This window comes from Mustelus asterias, chromosome 5 (genome assembly GCF_964213995.1).
Source record: "Mustelus asterias chromosome 5, sMusAst1.hap1.1, whole genome shotgun sequence".
Taxonomy (NCBI): domain Eukaryota; kingdom Metazoa; phylum Chordata; class Chondrichthyes; order Carcharhiniformes; family Triakidae; genus Mustelus; species Mustelus asterias.
The window spans coordinates 47,897,680-47,919,311 of NC_135805.1; the positions used below are offsets into that span (position 1 = coordinate 47,897,680).

Genomic DNA, 21,632 nt, shown 5'->3' on the forward strand with positions numbered 1-21,632 from the left:
ATAACAAAGGTGAAATCACAATGTTGGGAGTGTAATACAGATCTCCCAACAGCCCGCAGGAAATAGAGGAGCAGTTGTGTAGTCAGATACTGAAAAGGTGTGAAAAAAGCAGGGTAGTTGTGGTGGGTGACTTTAACTTTTTAAGGCAAGGATAGATAAATTTCCGAACAGTAAAGGAATTAAGGGCTATGGTGAGGGGTGGGTAAGTGGAGCTGAGTCCACAAAAAGATCAGCCATGATCTTATTGAATGGCGGAGCAGGCTCGAGGGGCCAGATGGCCTACTCCTGCTCCTAGTTTTTATGTTTATTAACTTCCCCCATTTTGACTGTGATTCCCTTACAGCCAGGGGCTCAGATGTTAGATGTGTCCAGGAGGGCTTTTGATACAGTATGTTGACAATCCAACCAGGGCCATACTAGAATGCATCTGTGGAAAGAGAATAGAACTAGGGCCCGATTTTACCAAAACTTCGCGCCGTACGGTAAAGTTGGGCATCAGGCCTATAACGCCGTGCGCACCCGATTCCTAGCAGAACGCGGCTTTACCAACACCCGATTTTCGGGCGGCCCGCCGATTTAAATGCATTTGCATGCATTTAAATCGACTTAATGAAGCGCGCACCCAACTCTACCACCAAATCCCACTTTACCACCGTGCGGCCCAATCCGCGTCCGCGTTTTTAACGACCTGGTAAATAAAAGTCGGAAGCCGGCGCTTCCTCAGTGAGGGTTGTGAGGAGGTAGGCGTGTTGCATTCGGTGGCTCCCCGGTACTTACGTGTGTCTTGAGTCGCGACCATTCCGCTGTCCCGGGTCCGTGGTGTCTCTGCGAGTGTGTGGGGGGGGAGGGGGGGCTGTTGCTGTGCACGAACTTCGATGTCCGTGTGGTAGCACGGACCTCAGGTCCTGCAGTGCAGCTGGATCTTAGCACTGCAGCTCACTTCAGGCTGAAGGCTGAAGATGTGCACACAGTGCAGATAGCACTGCTGCAGCCTTCCAATGTTACCAGGGGCTGTGACTGTGTGCAGCATGTGGCTGGCGGGGCTGGGGGGTCTGTAACTGGATTGTTGATGCTCAAATGTTCAGAATCATGTGGTGAACTTGGCAGAATTGTCCCCGTGGTGGAACGTGGTTGGAAATAAGATTCAGGGAGATTACTATATCTGCGAAACCAACCATAGTGAAAAGAAGTTTGTATTGGCAACTCTTCTCTCACATGCCATGGCAGATGTGCCCCTACTTATGAATGTGACTTGCATGGGCAACGTTGGGTGCAGCTACTCTGCCTCTGGAGCAGCCTTTGATCCTTTGTCATCTTGTTTTCATCTGAACATTGCACAGAATTCGAGGAATCCCCTTTGGAAGATAATGTCAAAGTTATAATCGCAGGGACTAAAAACCTGACAGTCAAAAGTCTGGGATGATATTTCAAAATGTATATCCCCCCATCCAATGTTCGGGAATATTATCCCAGATTTTTTTGCAGCACAAAGAGAATGCTACATTATTTGCAGTTTGCAAGATTCTCCCAAGTCCATCCGTCCCCCCCTCTCTGCTCTCTCTGCTGTTTTGTATTTCACGCCCGGGCGCGCTGCTTCAGATTTTTTTTGAACTGCGCATGTGCAGTTCACAACTCAGATCGGTCCGCCAGCGCTAAGCACCGCCGACAGCGCGCATTGGGCCGGAGCCGGCAAAACGTGTATGGGCGCGCTGCAAAGAGGATTCCGGGCTCGGATCCGTATTACGCCCGGATCCCGCCCTTAGGCTCCGATTGGTAAAATCGGGCCCCTAGTGTTTCGAGTCTCTATGACATTAGCTCTATTCTCTCTCCACAGATGCTGTCAGACCTGCTGCGATTTTCCAGCATTTTTTCCTTTTCCTTCTTTTGCAAATCACTTTTAAACTGTGGAGGCTTCAGCAACACTCGATCATCTGCGTGCAAATTGCTTATATACCATTGTGAAACAGGTAGGTCTAATTGTTTTCCGACATGACATCATGATCCAGTGTGGAGGGATGACATTGGTAAGCATGCTTTATAATGAGTATTCAATCACATTTAAATATATTCAAATTGCCAGCCCATTGGGAAACACGCTCTACTATTGAAGGCTGGAGTAGACAATAGAACTATGTAAAGCAGATTTTTTATGCTCTCACGATATTTTCCACTGCTGTCCACTATGACACCTTTGGTGGGTGGGAGCAGAAAATCCCGGCTTCTACTTTAATAGCCAGAATTCCTAGACGAACCAGACACATCTTTGCTAGGTATCTTCACTCGTAGTAATAAAAAGTAAGAAAATAGAAAGCACCATTCAGTCCATTAAACCTGCTTCTTTCAAGGGTCATGCACAATTTACACTTCCCAAGAATAAATTGTAAATATTGTGAATTTATAGTTGTAGCAAATTAATTATCTTTTTAGAAGTGATTTTGTAGAATTTTTTGCTTCTGTGATTTAGATTCTCCGTAGTAGGTATAATGTGTACCTTCATCTATTGGTTTGACTTGACCCCTCCAGTCTTCGCTAACAGTGTTGCGCTGCTGTGCTATTGAATGGGAAATATGTGATCTACCTTCTGGGTTTAGCTGGTTATAAGAGGATGACTGCATTTAATTATTGTCTTTGTCTGAACAAATTTCCAATTATGATATGCTCAGTTTACTAATAAATCTTATAGCAGGCTGGCATTAGATCACTTGGTGAAAGAATTTCTTATATATTTAAAGGTTATTATTCTGTATTGTTTCAATATTCTTTGTAATCTGCACATTCGGATGTACTTCCCTTCAAAGCATGAACAATGCTATTGTAATTCATGCTTTCGCTCTCCTTTTCAAAAGTAAAATCACATCACTACTTAATCACAGACCTGTGCCATAGATATTAATATACTAATGGTGACTGGTTGGAGAATTTACATTTTACTCTTGAATATCATTAACACAATTGTAGTTGTTTCTCTTCCTACACCTAGTGACAGACTTTCATCTGTTCCCAAAGCAAGGGCTCTTTTTGTGGAACAGGTCATTAGCCTATTGCCAGAGGCTTATAGCTTGATGGGGTGCCACTCTGCATCAAGAATGGCTGGCCAGGAGTCTCTCCTGCTCTTACCACCTGCCACTGGCATGTGTTGGAAGGATTTTGCAGATTGATATTCAATCTGCTGGTTGCATTATGAATTCACCTTCCTTAGCTATCAAGTCCTTGGGTGGGACACAAACTTGGAGTTTTTGGCTCAGAGGCAGGGATGCTACCCATTGTGCCACAAGACATCCCGTGTAATACAATGCTACATGTTAATCTATCAGTTAGAGTGCTAGTTTTGTCATCAGTCAATGAAGTTGGGACAATTATGCCTGCTCTGTGAGTTGAACTATGTGGCCAGTGCCTTACCTGACCCAGTGTAATTGTCAAGTGATCCATCTCCTGTTGTTGTGGCAGTGTCACTGCTGCTCATTGGCTCTGTTTTGACTGCAAGAAGAGACACTACATAGAAGAATAAGTATAAAAAAATGATGTAACCCCTAGTTTTTCATTCTGATTATACAATGTGTTTGGGCTGTCCCAGCTTTGGTCTACAACCATACAGTTTCTGGTTAGCTCGTACCAATGCAGGAACATGGAGCCCTGAGGTCAGCATAAGAAAAAATGCTGCAGTCACATTAACTCATCTCAGAGAGTAGTATTACTTGAACAGGGGCGATAATAGTTTGGTGATTAAATAGAGTCCTGATATTTAGAACAGAAGCTTTTTAGTATATATTGTCCATGGAAATGCTTTGTACTCTGATCCAAAATGATTCCCTGGTAATAGTACAGCAAATATATCCCAGAAGAAGTTAACACCTTCTTGTGAACCTGGAGACGCTAAAGCTGTCTTGACAATGTTAAGAAAGAGATGTTGTAATTTCTAATTTAAAAATAAAATGTAAACAATATCGGTTTTACAAAATAAAAGATGCCAGGGAGCGATCTCAAGACTGTAATCTAATCTTGAATCTTAGATGACGTTGATAAACCACTTAAGTTCTTATCTTGCAATATAAGATATCCTATGAACCCTTCGATCAGACAGTAACCTTGTAACTCATTCCAAGATATCTATTATTGTACATATAAAAATAGAATACACAACAGATAGTGATAGTTCCACTAAAAATAAATTATTTGTAACATTGAGCGAATGAGGTCACTCAGTGGTTAACTTTTTGTAAATTGCTGCCCATCATATATCTGTTTTTCAAAGCTTTACTACTTTGCTTATGTAGCAAACTACCAGCTACTCTATTGTGATGACAACACTGTTCAGCTGAACAAATTAAATATGTATGGCATTAGAGACAACTGTAAATTGAACTAAAAAGTATTATTTCTCTATGCATGGCAAAGTTGACACACGCTGAAAACTTGTAAACCAAACACTGTAAACTACATGTGCCAAAAAAACACAACAAGGCAAGTTAAAAAAGAAAAGAGTTGTGCAACACTCGCATGCAATTTATAACATCTAGCAAGGCGATAGGAACAAAAGAACTGAATGATGTGTTGTTACATATTTAAACTGTTACCCATTCTTCATTAAATGCATTTAAAGGCATATTCTCAAAAGAGTCAAAACTTAAGCACTGGGAAACTTGTTAAAAACTCAGGATCAGGAATACTGAGGCTTCAATATTATTTTTGGCCAGTTACCCAATGTGTGGGAGACTGTAGCTGTGAACCTACGATTCTGCAGCAGCACATTGTTGCAACAACATACTGTGCTTCCTACTAATTGAGAAAAGGTCATTTAATCCTCTAATGAATCAAACTGAACAAAGAAGTGTTCAAAAACCAACTTAAAACATTAACATTAGGGTAATACTTTTATATAAATTGTACAAATGAAATACACAATTGTATAAAATCAAATCTAGACTATTCCACAAGGCAGGCATTTCTGATAACTAATGAGCAATATGTTCTGAACAAATAAACTAGATATTCTACTGCTGTCCAATGTGCATTATCACTGGTGGTGAAAAGATTATTTATCTTGTAAATTTGCAATATCACCACTCATTTTAAGGACAAAATTCTTGCTCATTTGGTGTCCAAAATAATTAAATTGCCTATCATGAAATGAGCTCAGGTTTAAACAATTTAGGCTCTTTCCAGCTCTCCTATATTTAAATTTAAATTTTGTAAAATTCCTTTTTATTTCCCAATATTGATCTGAATTGAAATCTGAAATGGACAGGAACAGAATAAGACTGTGTGATGGTTAAACTTAGAAAAATTGCAATGCAATTTTGTCCTTGTTCTCCAAAATTTTGGGGAAGCAATAGTTTTCTAGCTAACTTTAATTTCACTTGTTTGTGTCTGGTAAAACCATTTTCCATTGGAAACCTCTGAGTGGTCATGGCTTTATGTCAGTAAGGGTGGATTATGTTAATTGGGATAGCTTGTTAGCAACAGGCACTCATTTCCAATCTCGCCTCTCAAAAAATGAAATTAGCAATAATAATAAAAAAAGTTCTCATTAGGACAGCCCCAATAAAAGTTTTTCTTCAAACAAAACAAGAAGTCCAGTTGTGTGAAATCCTTGCAATATGGGTGGGGAGAAAGAAGAGTTGGAACTTTTGACTTAACTATCCTACACAATGGCACAGGTTTGAGTTAAATGCCCAATTTAAACCCTGCCTTTCAGCCATGATACACTGAGGGGGTGGAAAAGTTGTAGAAGCCAATCAGATTGTATGCCCAACATGTCTGATTTCAAGAAGAAATGAGATATAGCTCTTGGGGCTAAAGGGATCAAGGGATATGGGAGGAAGGGGGGATCAGGATATTGAATTTGATGATCAGCCATAATCAAGGCAAATGGCGAAGCAGGCTCGAAGGATCGAACGGCCTACTCCTGCTTCTAGTTTCTATGTTTCTAAAAGAACTGAAATTGTATTGAGGTACTTCGGAGAGGCACGTGCTATATGAAGGGAAGTAGAATTCTACTGTAATTTTTCAATCTGAAATGTTTTTGGCCCCATGGTCTGACATGTAATGTATATTGAAAATATCAAAAGAATTACAATGTATAAAGGCACCTAGCAGCAGAACGCACTGTATGGAGGCAGGCCGGTTTTTTATGGCACTTCTTGCAAATTTCAGGTTGAATTGTTTTGTAATGTACATTTACAAATTTTATGAATAAAGTATATAATAAAATCATAGAATCCCTACAGTGCAGAAGGAGACCATTCAGCCCATCAAGTCTGCATCGAATCTCTGACAGAGTATCTTACCAAGGCCCTCTCCCCCGCTCTATCCCCGTAACCCCACAGACTTACCATGGATAATCCATCTAACCTACATATCTTTTGGATGCTAATGGGCAATTTAGCATGGCCAATCCACCTAACCTGCACACCTTTGGACTGTGGGAGGAAACCAGAGCACGCAGGGGAAACCCACGCAGACACGGGGAGAATGTACAACTTCACACAGAAAATCACCCCAAGCCAGAATTGAACTTGTGTCCATGGCGCTGTGAGGCAGCAATGCTAACCACTGTGCCACCATATATTTTATGGAAAAAACAGATTTAAACCCTGCCTGATTTTGCGCTCCAATGCTCCTGGCAGGCTTACTGAGTTAAAATCGAGGCTTTTAATTCTGAATTTTTGATGCCAAATTAACGACATCATTTGTGAAGAATTCAAGTCAAACCGTTAAGTGTAGATTTTTATCTCCACTGGGTGGGGGGAACCTGAGGGGGCAATCATCTGGCATAGAAATCAGTGGAATGAAAATTGGATGGATTCACTCAGTCAAAATACAGTTCAAAAATCTACCTGCATGATGTTGGTTTAAAAAATGGGAAATAAACATAGCTGTTCATAGTTCTACATGAAACTGAAGGGGGTTTTGCTCAGATTGGGAATGGGGGGTGTTGGAGCCAAACTGGCAGTAAACAATCTGACTCTCCACTCCATTCCCTCCTCTGGACCGTGATGTCTGGGATATCAATTCCCCGGCCTCATATATTTGTCCCTACTCTGACTTTTGCTTGATGCTGGTGGGAATTATGTTACTGAGTGGGGCTAGTGGTGGAAGAGCTTAAAATCAATTCTCAAACAATCGTTGATTTACTTTGTAAGCATGCAACAGTGAATAGAATGAAACGTTACATCACCATACTTTGGTTTAAATTGACCTTGAGAATGTGCACCAATTATTTCTGTTGTGTCGTGATATCAAATTAACAGCACATGGTAAGTTTCATGTATTTTAGCCATTCATCATTCTAATCTGGATCAAAATTGTTTCTAAATATGTTTATTGTTTCATTGTCCTGAAAGTCAATCTCATTTTATATTTAGCGTTTAAAATTAAATAAATGTACATGTTTGTTATTTTTATTTTTAGTTACTAAATCTACTTACAGCATAAGTTGTAAGTAAAAAACATTGTTTTAAGCTGATGTGGAGTACTCACACGCTTTTAGTATTGAAATCATGTTGTGCTAAATTAGCACTAAATGTGGATGCTAAATTCCCCTTTCCACTGTTGTAATGAATGTGTTAACTCACCTAAAATGAATAGATCGCTACTTTTCTTAAAATAAAATTAAGCATGCTATTATAGGGAATTTGATAGCAGCACATTAATAATTTGTGAGCAATCCTTCTGTGGCTTAAAGGAGGATTTAACATTCTCTTTTGTTCGTCATATTAAAGAGTTATTTACAAACAAGACTGATAGGGCTTTGCAACTGGCACTGCTTTAATTGTAAAATTGCATTTTATCTCAGCAAGGCAAAGCCGCTGCTTCACCTTCATTCGATGTATTCTAGTTACGAATCAATAGTGACACTGCGATAACATAAAGTCTGTTTTACATTTACAGCTTCCCAGAGAATTTTGATTTCTAACCTAATTATTGTTTTTCCTTAAAAGTAAAGATCGTAATAAATGCACATAAATTTCATGTAATTGGAAATGTGTATTGGACCTTTACATAACTTAAGACATGTGAGAGGGCAATGACACTAGATAAAGTACAGGTACCCGTTTTTTAAGACTGAACTGGCCAATTTTGCAGTGTGCTGCACATTTGAGTTGGACCACAGCACGTAATATAATGATGTTTGCATTTAATAAAATGTGGTTTGAATGTACAGGATTTAACTGAATGACTTCAAGTGTGACAAGATGGTTTAAATTCAACTTTGAACATTCCCATGACAGTGAATGATTTCAGACAACAGGGATTTCAAACATTGATGATCAAAATATATATTTTGTACAGTAATGGAGAACATATCACTTTCAAGAAGTCGGTCTGAAAATATTTTTAAGTCTACTTAATTTATTCAGGAGATAGGATCAGATTTTGTTAACGTTATTACTGCATGGTTTGTGGGTCCCATTTATCACATTATTCCTTTTAATTAATGGATTTCTTTTGGTTTCCATCAGGTAAGAATAAAAAGGGATACTTTACAAAAACACAACCATTAGGAGCGGGAGTAGGTCATTCAGCCCCTCGAGCTTGCTCAGCCATTTGATAACATCATGGCTGATCTGACCATGGCCTCAACTCATCTATCCTGTCTGCCCCCATAACCCTCGACTCCATTATTTATCTAACTACATATTCAATGACCCAGCCTCCACTGCTCTCGAATGCCACAGACTAATGACCCTCAGAGAAAAATATTCTCTTCATCGCCATCTTAGATGGGATACCTATTATTTTTGGATTCAAGTGGAAACATCCTTTCAGTATCAAACCTGTCAAGACCCTCAGGATTCTGTATGATCACTTCTCATTCTCCTGCACTCCAATGGATACAGGCCCAACCTGCTCAATCTTTCCTCACAAGATGCCCCCTTTATTCCAGAATTCAGCAGAGTGAACCTTCTCTGAACTGCTTCTATTGCAATTAAATCCTTTCTCAAGTATGGAGACCAAAACTGTACACAGTAATCCAGATGTGGTCTAAGGCCCTTTACAGCTGTCGTGATATTTACCTACTCTGAAACATGATTTCCTTTGCACGTTCCATTTGCCTCCCTAATCACTTGCTGCACTTACTCTCTTAACCCCTTTCAATCCCTTTGTAGGTTCTTTAAGTACTCTTGACAACGTGCTTTCTACCTATCTTTGTGCCATCAGCAAATTTAACTACTATACATTTGTTCCCTTCATCCAAATCATTGATATAGATTGTAAATAATTGATGTCCTAGCATTGATCCCTGTGGCACATCACTAGTAACAATTTGCCAACCTGAAAATGACCCATTTATCCCTACTCTCTGCTTCTCTTTAGCAAAGCAATTCTCTATCCATGCTAATAGGTTACTCCCTATATCATTTGTGAAGTAACTTTTGATGTGGCACTTTATCGAGTGCCTTTTGTATATTCAAGTATGCAACATCTACTGGTTTTCCTTCATCCGCCTTGCTTGTTACCTCTTCAAAGAACTGTATATTAGTCAAAGACGATTTCCGTTTCACAAAACAATGTTGATTCTGTCTGATTGTATTATGATTTTCTAAATTCCTCTTATTATTTCCTTAGTGATGGATTCCAACATTTTCCCTATGACAGTTGTTAGCCTATATTTACTACATTTCCTCTTTTCATTTCTCTACTTTGCTTGTTTTATTTGTAATTGTTTCTATTTTATACCTGGATTGCTAATGGACATATTATTAAGATTGTAATCATGCTGTCTTGGCTAAAAAACAATAACAATAACTTGTATTTATATGGTACCTTTAACTAGTAAAGCATAGAATCCTACAGTGCATCCTAAGGTGTTTCACAGCAACAACTTACAGCAAACTACATAGCAGATATTAGAGCGGATACGGAAAAAGGCTTGAACACCTTCAGGCCTTAAAGGAGGAAAGACAGGTAGAGAGGTTAGACAAAGGTGTTATGGACACTGATTCAAAGCTCTCCTGATTTTTTCTGAAATCTCCGCCTTAATAAATGCTCCCCTCCTTACATGCATTACATTCAAATGTTAAAACAAGATTAGCTATTTTACATCATAGAAATCCTACAGTGCAGAAGGAGGCCATTCGGCCCATCGAGTCTGCACCAACCACAATCCCACCCAGGCCCTACCCCCACATATTTTACCTGCTAATCCCTCTAACCTACACATCTCAGGACTCTAAGGGGCAATTTTTAACCTGGCCAATCAACCTAACCCACACATCTTTGGACCGTGGGAGGAAACCGGAGCACCGGGAGGAAACCCACACAGACACGAGGAGAACGTGCAAACTCCACACAGACAATGACCCGAGCCGGGAATCGAACCCAGGACCTGTGAAGCAGCAGTGCTAACCACTGTGCTACCGTGCCGCTACCGTGTTCTACAGAAATGAACTTAAAAGCTGGGGAAAGGTCCCATATTTTTGAATGTATCTTTAGATTCTTGCTTTCAACTAATTTATAGGTAGCCCACAACCATCCGGACCATGTATTTAGAGTCATAGAGGTCTACAGCACAGAAAAAGGACCTTCGGCCTATATGGGCATTTTGTGCTAATAGCATATTGGTCTGATTGCTCCTTGTTCCTACCTATGTCTGACCATCTACTCTGCTCCAACTGCTCCACCCCCTCTTAAACAGAATAAAATTCATTACTTTTCTCCCTCTCTTGAGCTCTGAAGAAGAGTCATACGGACTCAAAACACTAAGTTTCCCTCTTCACAGATGCTGCCAGACTTGCTGAATTTTTCCAGCATTTTCTATTTTATATCTGGTGCAACCTGAGTCAGTTGTCAGGGAAAGGGATGGAATCAGTGGTTAAGGAATGGAGTTTGTGACGGAGACCAAAAGCAACGGTTTCAGGCTTCCCAATATTTAATCGGAGGGAATTTCGATTTATCCACTACTGGATGTCATACAAAAGTTAGAGACAATGGAGGGTTGAAAGCATGGTGTTGAGGTAGAACTGGGCATGGGAACTGATGCAGTGTTTTCAGATGATGTTGCTAAAGAGTAGCATGTGGAGGAAAAATAGAGGGAGCCAAGGTAGACCTAGGGAGGTACTTGAAGTAATGGTGTGTAAACCAGAAGAGAAACTCTGTTATGCTTTTCTTTGTTGATGCCTTGTCCGTATTCAATTGAGTTGTGTGCTGGTTGCTTGGCAGTGCGAGCAGCCTCATTTTCAAGTAATAATGCATGAAAGTCCACAGGTTGTAGGGGGTGAGGTGGGGGAGGGGGGGCACTAATGGTTGGGCTACTCAGGAGTATGTGTGACAGGAAGCTAGTTGATGTCTCAACTATTAACACCTGCTTGCTAGCATGAAATGCAAACATTTCTCGCCATTGTGTCTTTAATCTTGGTTGATTGGCAGCTGTTTAATCAGTGACCTTTGGTCTGAAATATATACCGGCGCCTTTTCTCAGTGTGAGGTTGACCAGAAATTAGGTTCACTAGAAATTAAGTCATTTATGTATGATATCATAATATGAAAGTCAATTTAATCCAAAAAATCTTAGATTATTTGTGTAGAACAAAGGCTATGTTAACCGTTTCTAGATTTATTGCTTTAAACACTGTACTTTTAATTTCTTGCTGACTGATTCTGTACATTATTTTACTTGTAAAGAAATCCATTCATTTTAATTTCTATGCATTCGTCTCTACAAGTGGTTAAGGTCTAGATCAGATGGCAGATATTTATTTTATAAGAGACTTAGAACAGAGTGAAGAGTATTTCTTTTTACACTAAAGGCTGTGGAATGTACTACCAGGGGTTAGTGATAAAAGCAGAAGCAATGTCAACATTTAGGAATAGTTAAGATAAGTAGATGCAGAAATGGAATATTGTGGATATGGCAATAGGGTGAGCACATAGATCAAAATTACTATTTACTCTGAAGATAAACAACAACATGAAATGGTTGGGGCCTGTAGATTAGTCAGGTAATCTGGCATTTACTACCTTTCACAAAAGACAGGAGAACAAAATATCCCCCCCTCCCCGCCCCTTCTGTGATTGCAGGTGGCTTATATTATAATAAAGAGGCAACTGTTAACCCAGGACACAAAAATGATCCAATTCTATGCAAGTGGCTGTGTCCTAAATAGGTTAAAATCTTGCTCAAATATGGCAGACCCCGAATTGCAGGTGTTAATTAATTGGAGATTCAATCCGCTTTATGGAAGTTGCCTTTCTGCTGCCAACAGAAGGTAATGAGCTTCGGGAGAAAACCAGAGCCGTAATATTCAGGTATCCCTTCTCTTTTAAAATACTGTATTATCATGGTCGTGCTAAATAGAAGTGAATGTGCCATAACAACATAAGAAATAGGAACAGGAGCAGGCCCATCCAGCATGCTCCACTGCTCAATAAGATCATGGCTAATCTTGAACCTCAATTTGGGTTTCCTGCTTGATTCCCATATTCCTAGGTTACCCTATTTTAGCCTCGAGTATACTCAACAAATGATTCACAATCCTCTTGTCAATCCTTTATCCTGGGACTATGCTCCATCTTTCAAGACTCTCGAGGCAGGGGAAACAACCTCTCAGCATCTACCCTGCAATTTCCTTCAGAATCTTATATGTTTCAATGAGATAGTCTCCCAATCTTCTAAACTCCCAAGAGTATAGGACATATTTTCTCAGGCTCTCATCGCAGGATGACCCTCTCATCCCAAGAACTAATTGAGTGAAGCTTTGCACTACTGCCTCCAATGCAAGTATATCCTTCCTTAGATGAGGAGACCAAAACTGTGTGCATTGCAGTTGTGGTCTTACCAAAGCTCTGCACAGTTGTGGCAAGGCTTCCTTACTCGCCAATTCCCTTGCAAGAAAGGCTAATATAGTTTGTTGTAACGTTCAATTTGTTTTCTGAATTGCTTGCTGTACCTATAAGCTCACTTTGTGTTTCTTGTATGAAGATATCCAAAATCTCTCTGAATGCCAACATTGAAAAGTTTCTCACCATTTAAAAAAGTCTGCTTTTCTATTCTTCCAACCGAAGTGAATGACCCCACATTTTTCTGCCACCTCCTTGCCCATTCACTTAGCTTGTCTAGATCCCATCGCAGCCTCTTTGTATAGACAACAGGTAAGTTTTGATTGGGTGGGGATGGGTTAAAATCAGGAGAAATTGCTTCATAACCCAAACCTACCTATTTCCTGTGTTAACTGAACAGGAAGTTTGGGTCAAGAAGCAGATCATGCTGGCTTTAAAACCCCACCCAAATAAAAAAATACAAGCCTCACATTCAAGCAGCCTTTGAACTTTTGCCTCTGCTGACCTGAGCTCACTAACCTGAGCTACGGGAAACTCAGCAGCTTTGTTGGATAAGCTCTTGGCGGATCCAGGAGATGGTTAATAGTTAGTTGATTATGTTGTGAGGTGATGGGCATTGGTTGATTAAGGATTGAGAGCACATATAAAGAGAGTCAGCTGGATGGGTATTTAAGAGGCAGAGAACTAGAATACTGCATCTAGTGAATAAACCTCAAAGAAAAGATCCGTTTCTTGTTTTATACTTAACTATTTGGGCTTGGATCCACTTAATAGAGATAAGCACTATCACACACGCCTTGATTCAAGTACTTGTCTAAGGAGGTTCAGTGATTGGAAGTCTCCACCTCCAAACCATTTTCTGAGTTCTCTGATGAAACCCCTGCCCACCAAGCCCCGATTGCTCCCCATGAGGCCTCTTCCACCATGCACCCCCTTCCCCCCAACTCCAAAATGACTCCTGGCCCCTTCTTCACTAGGCTCCCATTCCGCACCCACCACTCCAAGACCTCTAATTGCCCCTCCCACCCCCGAGACTTCTAAACTCCCCCAGATATGGGGCCTCGCCACACCTTCCCAGCAGCCTAGACCCACCCATTCCTCCCAACCTCCCCATCCCATGATAGGCCACTCCCTAGTTTTGCCGTGATCCCTTAACCCATCACTCCATCTCCTCCTGATTACAATCCTAATCTCAGTGTGGATCTACTAGCTGTACGCATGAGGGACATGCTCCCTGACTGATTGACTGACAGTCTGGATATCGATCAAGCTTGGAATGCCCAAATGGTGACTAGGCCTAGAGGTTGGATATGATTGGGTTGTTTTCTCTGGAGCAGAGAAGACTGAGAGGGCGATCTGATTGAGGTGTTCAAGATTATGATATGGACAGGGTAGATCAGGAGCAGTTGTTCCCCTCAGTTGAAGGGTCAGTTATGAAGGGACACAAGTTAAAAGTGAGGGGTGGGAGGTTTAGGGGGGATTTGAGGAAAAATGTTTTTACCCAGAGGATGGGGACGGCCTGGAATGCACTGCCTGGGAGGGTGGTGGAGGTGGGATGCCTCACATCCTTTACAAAGTACCTGGATGAGTACTTGGCGCACCATAACATTCAAGGCTATGGGCCAAGTGCTGCCAAGTGGGATTAGGTGGGCAGGTCAGGGCCTTTCATGCATCGGTGCAGATGCAATGGGCCAAAGGGCCTCTTCTGCACCGTAGTATTCTGTGATAACTCTGACATTCTGACTAACTAGCTCCCTGCAGCTCAGGTCAGTGTAAATTCTCCCTTTTGTGTCCTCCTCACAGCTTACCCAGCTTTCCATCATTAGCAAACTTGGCTACATTACTCTTGGTGCCTTCAACTAACTGTCATTCTTTTAGTAAACAGCTGAGGGTCCAGTACTTATCATTACTGCAATCCACTAGTCATATCCTGACAAATTGAAAGTACCCCATTTATCCCTACCCTCTGGTTCCTATTTGTTAACCAACCCTCTACCCATAATACATTACCCCAACTCTAGGAGCTGTTTAATAATCTTTTGTGTGTATTCGGCCCTGATTCCTCCCTATTATGAGGTCTTTCACCCCACCCAACAAACCTCCCAACCCTTCTCCCACCAGACCCCAATTCTGGACACACCACTCCAAGACTTGCAATTTCATCAACCCCACCTCCAGGGGTGTTGTAAGAGCTCTCAGGAAATGAGTTTGGGGTGGTGTCCAATCACAGTGCCTCCTCAGGCAGATACATGGATCAAAGGGTATGTGTGATGGCATTTACCTTTATCAGCTTGCTGAATACTTTTTAGAAATCCAAATATACCACATCCACCGGTTCCCTTTATCTGAGCGCTAGATACATTCTCCAAAAAGACAAATAAACTTGTCAAACATACATTTCCTTTCATAAAATCATGTTAATGCTGCCTAATCATATTATGATTTTCTAACCGCCTTGTTAACATCTCCTCCATAGTGGATTCCAGTACTTTCCTGATGACTGATATCAGGCTAAATGGTCTGCAGTTCTCTGTTTTCTATCTTCTTTTCTTGCATAGAGGTTTACATTTGCTAACTTTCAATTTGCTGGAACTGTGTTGAATCTCAGGAAGATTACAATCATTGCATCCACTATCCCTGCACTCACTCCTTTTAGAACCTGAGGATACAGGCCATCCGAGTCCTGGAGATTGTCTTTCAGTCCTTTTATTCTCTATTTTTCCTCGACTGACATTAATTATTTTACATTTCTCACTTATTTGCCCTTTGATTTCCCCAGTTATTTTGATATGCTTTATATGTCTTCTACAGTGAAGACAGATGTAAAATATTTTGATTATCATCTCCACTATTTCCTCACTTCCCATTATAATTTATCCAGTCTCCACCTTTAAGGGAGCATGGTTACTTTTACTACTCCCCTTCTGATACACTTATAGAAGTTTAACAATCTGTTTTAACATTTCTTGCTAAGTTTATAGGGTCATAGGTTCAAGGTGAAGGGGGGGAGGTTTAACACAGATATCAGGCGGACATATTTTACACAGAGGGTGGTGGAGGCCTGGAATGTGCTGCCAGGCAAGGTGGTGGAGGCGGACACACTGGGAACGTTTAAGACTTATCTAGACAGCCATATGAACGGAGTGGGAATGGAGGGATACAAAAGAATGGTCTAGTTTGGACCAGGGGGCGGCGCGGGCTTGGAGGGCCGAAGGGCCTGTTCCTGTGCTGTATTGTTCTTTGTTCTTTTGTTCTTTACTCTCGTAACCTATTTTCTCCCTCTTTGACAATGTTTTGATTATCCTTGGAGTTAGAAACAGAGTTAAAAATGTGAGTTGAATATGACACTTCTTCAATTCTGTTATTCTGCCAGACCTGCTGAATATTTCCAGCACTTTATTTCTATTTCAGATTTTCAGAATCCGCAGTATTTTGCTTTTATTTTGATTATCCTTTGCAGGTTTCTAAAACACTCATTACACAAAGTTAGATTTAAATTAATCTTGCTGCTGGTTGGTTCCATGACATATAATTCCAGGAAATCTATCTTGAATGCACTGTATTCCATAAACTTGCCCTCCAGGCTACATTTGATAATTTGATTTATCCAATCAATGAGAAAATTAAGTGTCCCTTGAGCAAATCCTACTTCCAGAAGCACAGCCTTTGAAGGTTGCGCCCACTTCATTTCCAAAACAAATGATCGTGTAAGATGCTAATTTGTTTCTTTCTCTGTAGTGCACTCAATCCTTGATCATGTTACTGTAATGTCACTCCCACAGGCAACAATGCTGAATTCCTGTAACAATGCACAATATGGATATGGACGTAATAGAGGTTGAATATTGCAGCAAGGTCAGCTGTTACATCTTTGTCACAAATTAACTCCGCAACACACTGAAAATGAGATCCAAGGTATTCTTATGCAAATAATTAAATGAAACAAAGGATTCTGGGGGAACGGAGGGGGGGTGAGGGGGAGGCAAAATTGGCCCCTGTTACACATGGCAGACCAACTTGCGCACATACAACATCGGAAGTATGCCATTTTGATTGGGGGATAAAGAGTCCTTGGCATCAGCCTGAAAGTGGTGTTAGACCCTTGAACATGTTGGCCTCTTGCTAACTTTGACAGCTCTTCAGCAACATGGTCAGCATCCTTGCATTAAAAGCAATGGCTGGAAGCCACCAATGAACAGGTAGGTTTTTGGTTGCAAACCGTTTTCAAACCTCCCCATTGTGCGGCCAGGATTAGACAGGAATGCACCCTCTAACTCCAGCACCACTATCACCAGCTCCCGCTCATCCCTCTCCTGATCACTGCATTCCCTGCCCACATTCCCCTGGGGCAGCACGGTAGCACAATGGTTAGCACTGCTGCTTCACAGCTCCAGGGACCTGGGTTCAAATCCCGGCTCGGGTCACTGTCTGTGTGGAGTTTGCACATTCTCCCTGTGTCTGCATGGGTTTCCTCCGGGTCCTCCGGTTTCCTCCCACAGTCCAAAGATGTGCGGGTTAGGTTGATTGGCCATTCTAAATTGCCCCTTAGTGTCCCGGGATGCATAGTTAGAGGGATTAGTGGATAAATATGTAGGGATATGGGAATAGGGCCTGGGTGGGATTGTGGTTGGTGCAGACTCGATGGGCCGAATGGCCTCTTTCTGCACTGTAGGATTCTATGATCTACAACTGAGGGTCACCTCCAGCTTCGAAAGCCTCAATTTAGCATTAATTTTTAGTTGAGCTGGCTGGGGACAGGGAGCAGGCACCTGCACCTCACCAATATTCTTAAATTGAGGCCCATATTCTGTGCATGCTTATTCCATCATCTGCTTCATTCCCCACTCCCAGCTTGTAAGAGGCCGGGAGCCAACTTTCGCCGTCTAGCGATGAACTCAGTGGTCAAAATTCATAAGCCATGCAGATAGAAAATACAACTTCTATAAACACTCGAACAATACAAGTTGCAGTAGCATTCTTATTCTGAGATATTTTAAATGCAAAATGTACATCATGCAACATAATACTGAAAAAGATTTTATTGCAGAAATACTGCATGGTGGAACCATGGAATTATTTTCATATCTAGATGTCTTTTATGCCATTCTAAAGATCTGGGATATATATTTTTATTTGCACATTTTTTGGCGACATTGTTATAATGTGGAATTTATTGGTCAATCTTCAGTAAATAAACAGTGTTACCCACTAACTGAGACTGGTTAGCTCAATTGGCTGGATGTTAGCATGTGATTCAGAACAACACCAATAGTGTTGGTTTGATTCCCATTCCAACTGAGGTAGTTTTGGGGCCTGTTTCCTCAACCTGCCCCCTGAGACTGAAAGGCAATGGCAAAAGAAAAACTAATAAAACGAGTTCAGGATGAAGCATCAGCAGACAATGAGCCAATGATCTGTCTTCGGGCAGAGCACACATGGTATGATGTGACCCATTAACTGTTGTCAAGTATTGTGAACTCAAACAAAGACTAGTTTGCCTACTCTTGGACATACACTGGAATGTATGGCATAATGGAATATTGGCCTGAACATGCCCCTAATGATATTGCTGATATTAGAAAATGCTTAAGGAACGGTGGGCAAGAGAAAAATTCTTTTTACTCCATGAGGTTCCAACAAAGGTGGGTACACCCTCACTTACTGACAGCTTTCTAGCCAGTTGCATCATTTAATCAAATGCACAAGGACATCCCAAATTAAACACACCCTTGTCTTTTCTCAACCAGGTTCTCTGGTCCTGAGTAAATATCATTGCTATTGCAGCTGTACAGGATAGGGTAAGGGCCACAACAATGAGCAAATGAATGCCTGACTAAAAACAAAAGCAAGCTAAAGCTGGAAATCTAAAATAAAACCAGAAAATGCTGCAAATATTCGGCAGATCTGGCAGCATTGGGAGGGAGAGGAGCAGATTAACATTTCAGATTGTTAAACTGAACAAAATGTCATCAACAATGAATCATTAACCTCCTTTTTGCTCTTCATAGTTGCTGCCTGACCTGGATTCTGCACAGTTAGTTGTTATTGGTGTTACTAAAGGAAAGATAGGCCTGAATTTTCACTTCCGAGTTGGGAAGATAGGAGGGAAGTGTTTGGGTAGTTGGGGGTTGGGAGAATAGTTAGGTGGTTGGGAGGGCATTCAGGGGTGGGGTTGGATAGTCAGGGTAGTTGGAAGGGGGTCCAGTGGAGGTCAGTACTATAATTACCCAGAAGTTAGAAGTGGTTTTAATTCTTCTAATTGTTCCTAGGTAACTACTCTGGTTGGAAGTTTGAACTTCCTGGGCAACTCCTGGGGTCAGTGCATCTTTGGTGTACCTTGGCACGACACTCCACATATCAAAGGTTATGGCCAACAAAACAAAAAATAACCTCCAGTCCCCACTCCCCCGTACATACTCCCCTTGTTCCATCCATATCTACTCATAACCCCCCAACTGCCTTCCATGGCACCTTATACTTTCCATGCCATCTCCCCCATGGTCCTTTATAGCTGCTATGCCAAACTAGTGCCAAATCAGGCAACCAAAGGTCTGTTTCTTTTTGCCTTTACATCATGCCAACAAACCAAATAAAAGGATCCATGCTGAAATGAAATAAAATAAAATTCTAAGTGTCTATTGCAGGCTTTATTTTAATAAAGTACACTTTCATAAAAATCTATTCACTGCATTTACATTCCTTAAATGAAATAATCCCTTATAAATCAAATATTTCATTCAAGTGCCTAATCCCTTACAAACAAGCACTTGTATTCATAGCTCTATATTAAAGGCTTTATAATCACTTGGAGCTGTCAATCAAACTGCAAACTGACAGGAACCCCATCTTCCAAACCCGTGACTTTTGCCACCTAGAAGAACAAGGGCAGCTGATGCATGGGAACACCACCACCTGCAAGTTCCCTTCCAAGCCACGTACCATCCTGATTTGGGACTACATCGCCGTTCCTTCACTGTCATTGGGTCAAAATTCTGGGACTCCCTTCCTAACAGCACCATGGGCAAACCTACATCACATGGACTGCAGTGATCCAAGCAGGCAGCTCGCTACCATCTTCGAGAGAAATTAGGGATGGGCATTAAAAATGCTGGCCTAGTCAGTGATGCCCATGTCCCATGAAAGAACATAAAAGAAAGACTGTGAGAGCAGCCTGGATCACAAATCCTAAAATGTTAGCCCTCAGGCTGCTGACATCAGAGAGTGAATTTGCAATCACTGTTTTTTTAAAACTCTAGAATGGTCTTTTTTAAACATTTAAAGGCCAGGAGATTTCAATGTCTTGACATTTTGATCGTTCCAATGTGTTTGAGTTCCAATAAAAAAGGTCTAAAGCCCCAAGTCATGGATTGGATATCTCAGTTTTGTAAACAGGATCTGTTTGAAGGAGGTTGCACTCTTACATGTGAAGCTACCTCTGTGAATCACAGATGTGCAAACTACAACGAGCCCTGATTTCTCTCCCACTGGCAAAAATGGTACGTGCCAGGTTTGGGGAAGAACTTCTGGAACCGGTCCTCCAGCGCTATTGTGGCTAAGCAGGCCTCTACAAAAATTGAGGGCATAATGTTGATAGTTAGAGTGAAAAGAATCAAATACTTGTTTTGATTCAACTGAATTCATGAGATGTTCACAGTATAGGGATCCGGTATTTGTTGTAAAGGGCAGACATATATGTTAATAAGAATGTAGAAATGATGATTTCAAACTTGTTCATTATCTGAGGAATTGCAAATAGACCTGAACACTACGCAATCATCAGCAAACGTTCCCACTGCATTGATTTGATTTATTATTGTCATAGGTTGGGGTGGCTCTGTGGCACAGTGATTAGCACTGCTGCCTCACAGCGCCAGAGACCCGGGTTCGATTTCGGCCTCGGGTCATTGTCTGTGTGGAGTTTGCACTCTCCCTGTGTCTGCGTGTGTTTCCTCCGGGTGTTCCAGTTCCCTCTCATGATCCAAAGATGTGTGTGTTAGGTGGATTGGCCATGCTAAATTGCCCCTTAGCATCAGAGTGACTGGCAAGGGCAAATGAATGGGGTTACGGGGATAGGGCCTGGGTGGGATTGTGGTCAGTGCAGACTCCATGGGCCAAATGGCCTCCTTCTGCACTGTAGAGATTCTATGATTCTATGATATGTACTGGAATACAGTGAAAAGTATTGTTTCTTGCGTGCTATACAGGCAAAACAGGGGAGAAGGAAAGGATACGGTGCCGAATATAGCGTTGCAGTTACAGGTAGGGTGAAGAGGAAGGTCAGCTTAATATATGATAGGACTATTCAAATGTCTGATGACATTAGGGAAAAAACCGTTCTGGAGTCTGTTTCTCTCCTTATAATGGTTAACAGGAGGCCCTGATGAAAGTTCATTGACCTGAAGCACTAACTCTGTTGTCTCTCCCCACTGCAGCTGCCGGAACTGTAGAGTATTTGATTTGATTTATTATTGTCACATGTATTGGTATATAGTGAAAAGTATTTCCAGTATTTTCTGTTTTTATTTCAGAGCACCTAATTAAATCACCACTTTAAAAATGTAAAAGTGAGCCATTGATCAGAATGACAACAGGTTCAATTATAAGAAAAACCCAGAAACATTCTGTTACTCTCAAGTTCCATGGTAACCATTATTATTTGTTTACTGCCATTTTATAATACAATCTTTCAGAGAATGAGGAAGACAGAAGCACTGCACTCATGTTCCACACTAACACGCACATGCACTGTACCATAATCTGTCATACTTGTTGCAGAGGCGGGGGTGCTGCAACCCAGCAACCAGTCTGCAGTGTTTAAAATAGTCATGGTGTCTCCTGAAGGGGGAAAGTCA

At 41.3% G+C, this 21,632-nt stretch overlaps 1 protein-coding gene across 50 annotated transcripts in view; it reads right to left on the bottom strand.

The window, feature by feature from the left end:
• The window catches only part of eya4 (EYA transcriptional coactivator and phosphatase 4), a 428,611-nt gene that overhangs the window by 144,281 nt on the left and 262,698 nt on the right, over window positions 1–21,632 (bottom strand). For 12 of the 50 annotated variants that reach the window (XM_078212513.1, XM_078212519.1, XM_078212508.1 and 9 more), the window contains 2 exons: window positions 21,532–21,615; window positions 3,400–3,492 (listed from right to left, as the gene is read on the bottom strand). The exons of 7 other annotated variants lie outside the window; for them this stretch is intronic. In XM_078212513.1, the coding sequence (XP_078068639.1) occupies window positions 3,400–3,492; window positions 21,532–21,615 (177 nt within the window). The remainder of the gene's footprint in view (window positions 1–3,399; window positions 3,493–21,531; window positions 21,616–21,632) is intronic. 31 more of the 50 variants (XM_078212520.1, XM_078212514.1, XM_078212509.1 and 28 more) reach the window with 4 other exon arrangements.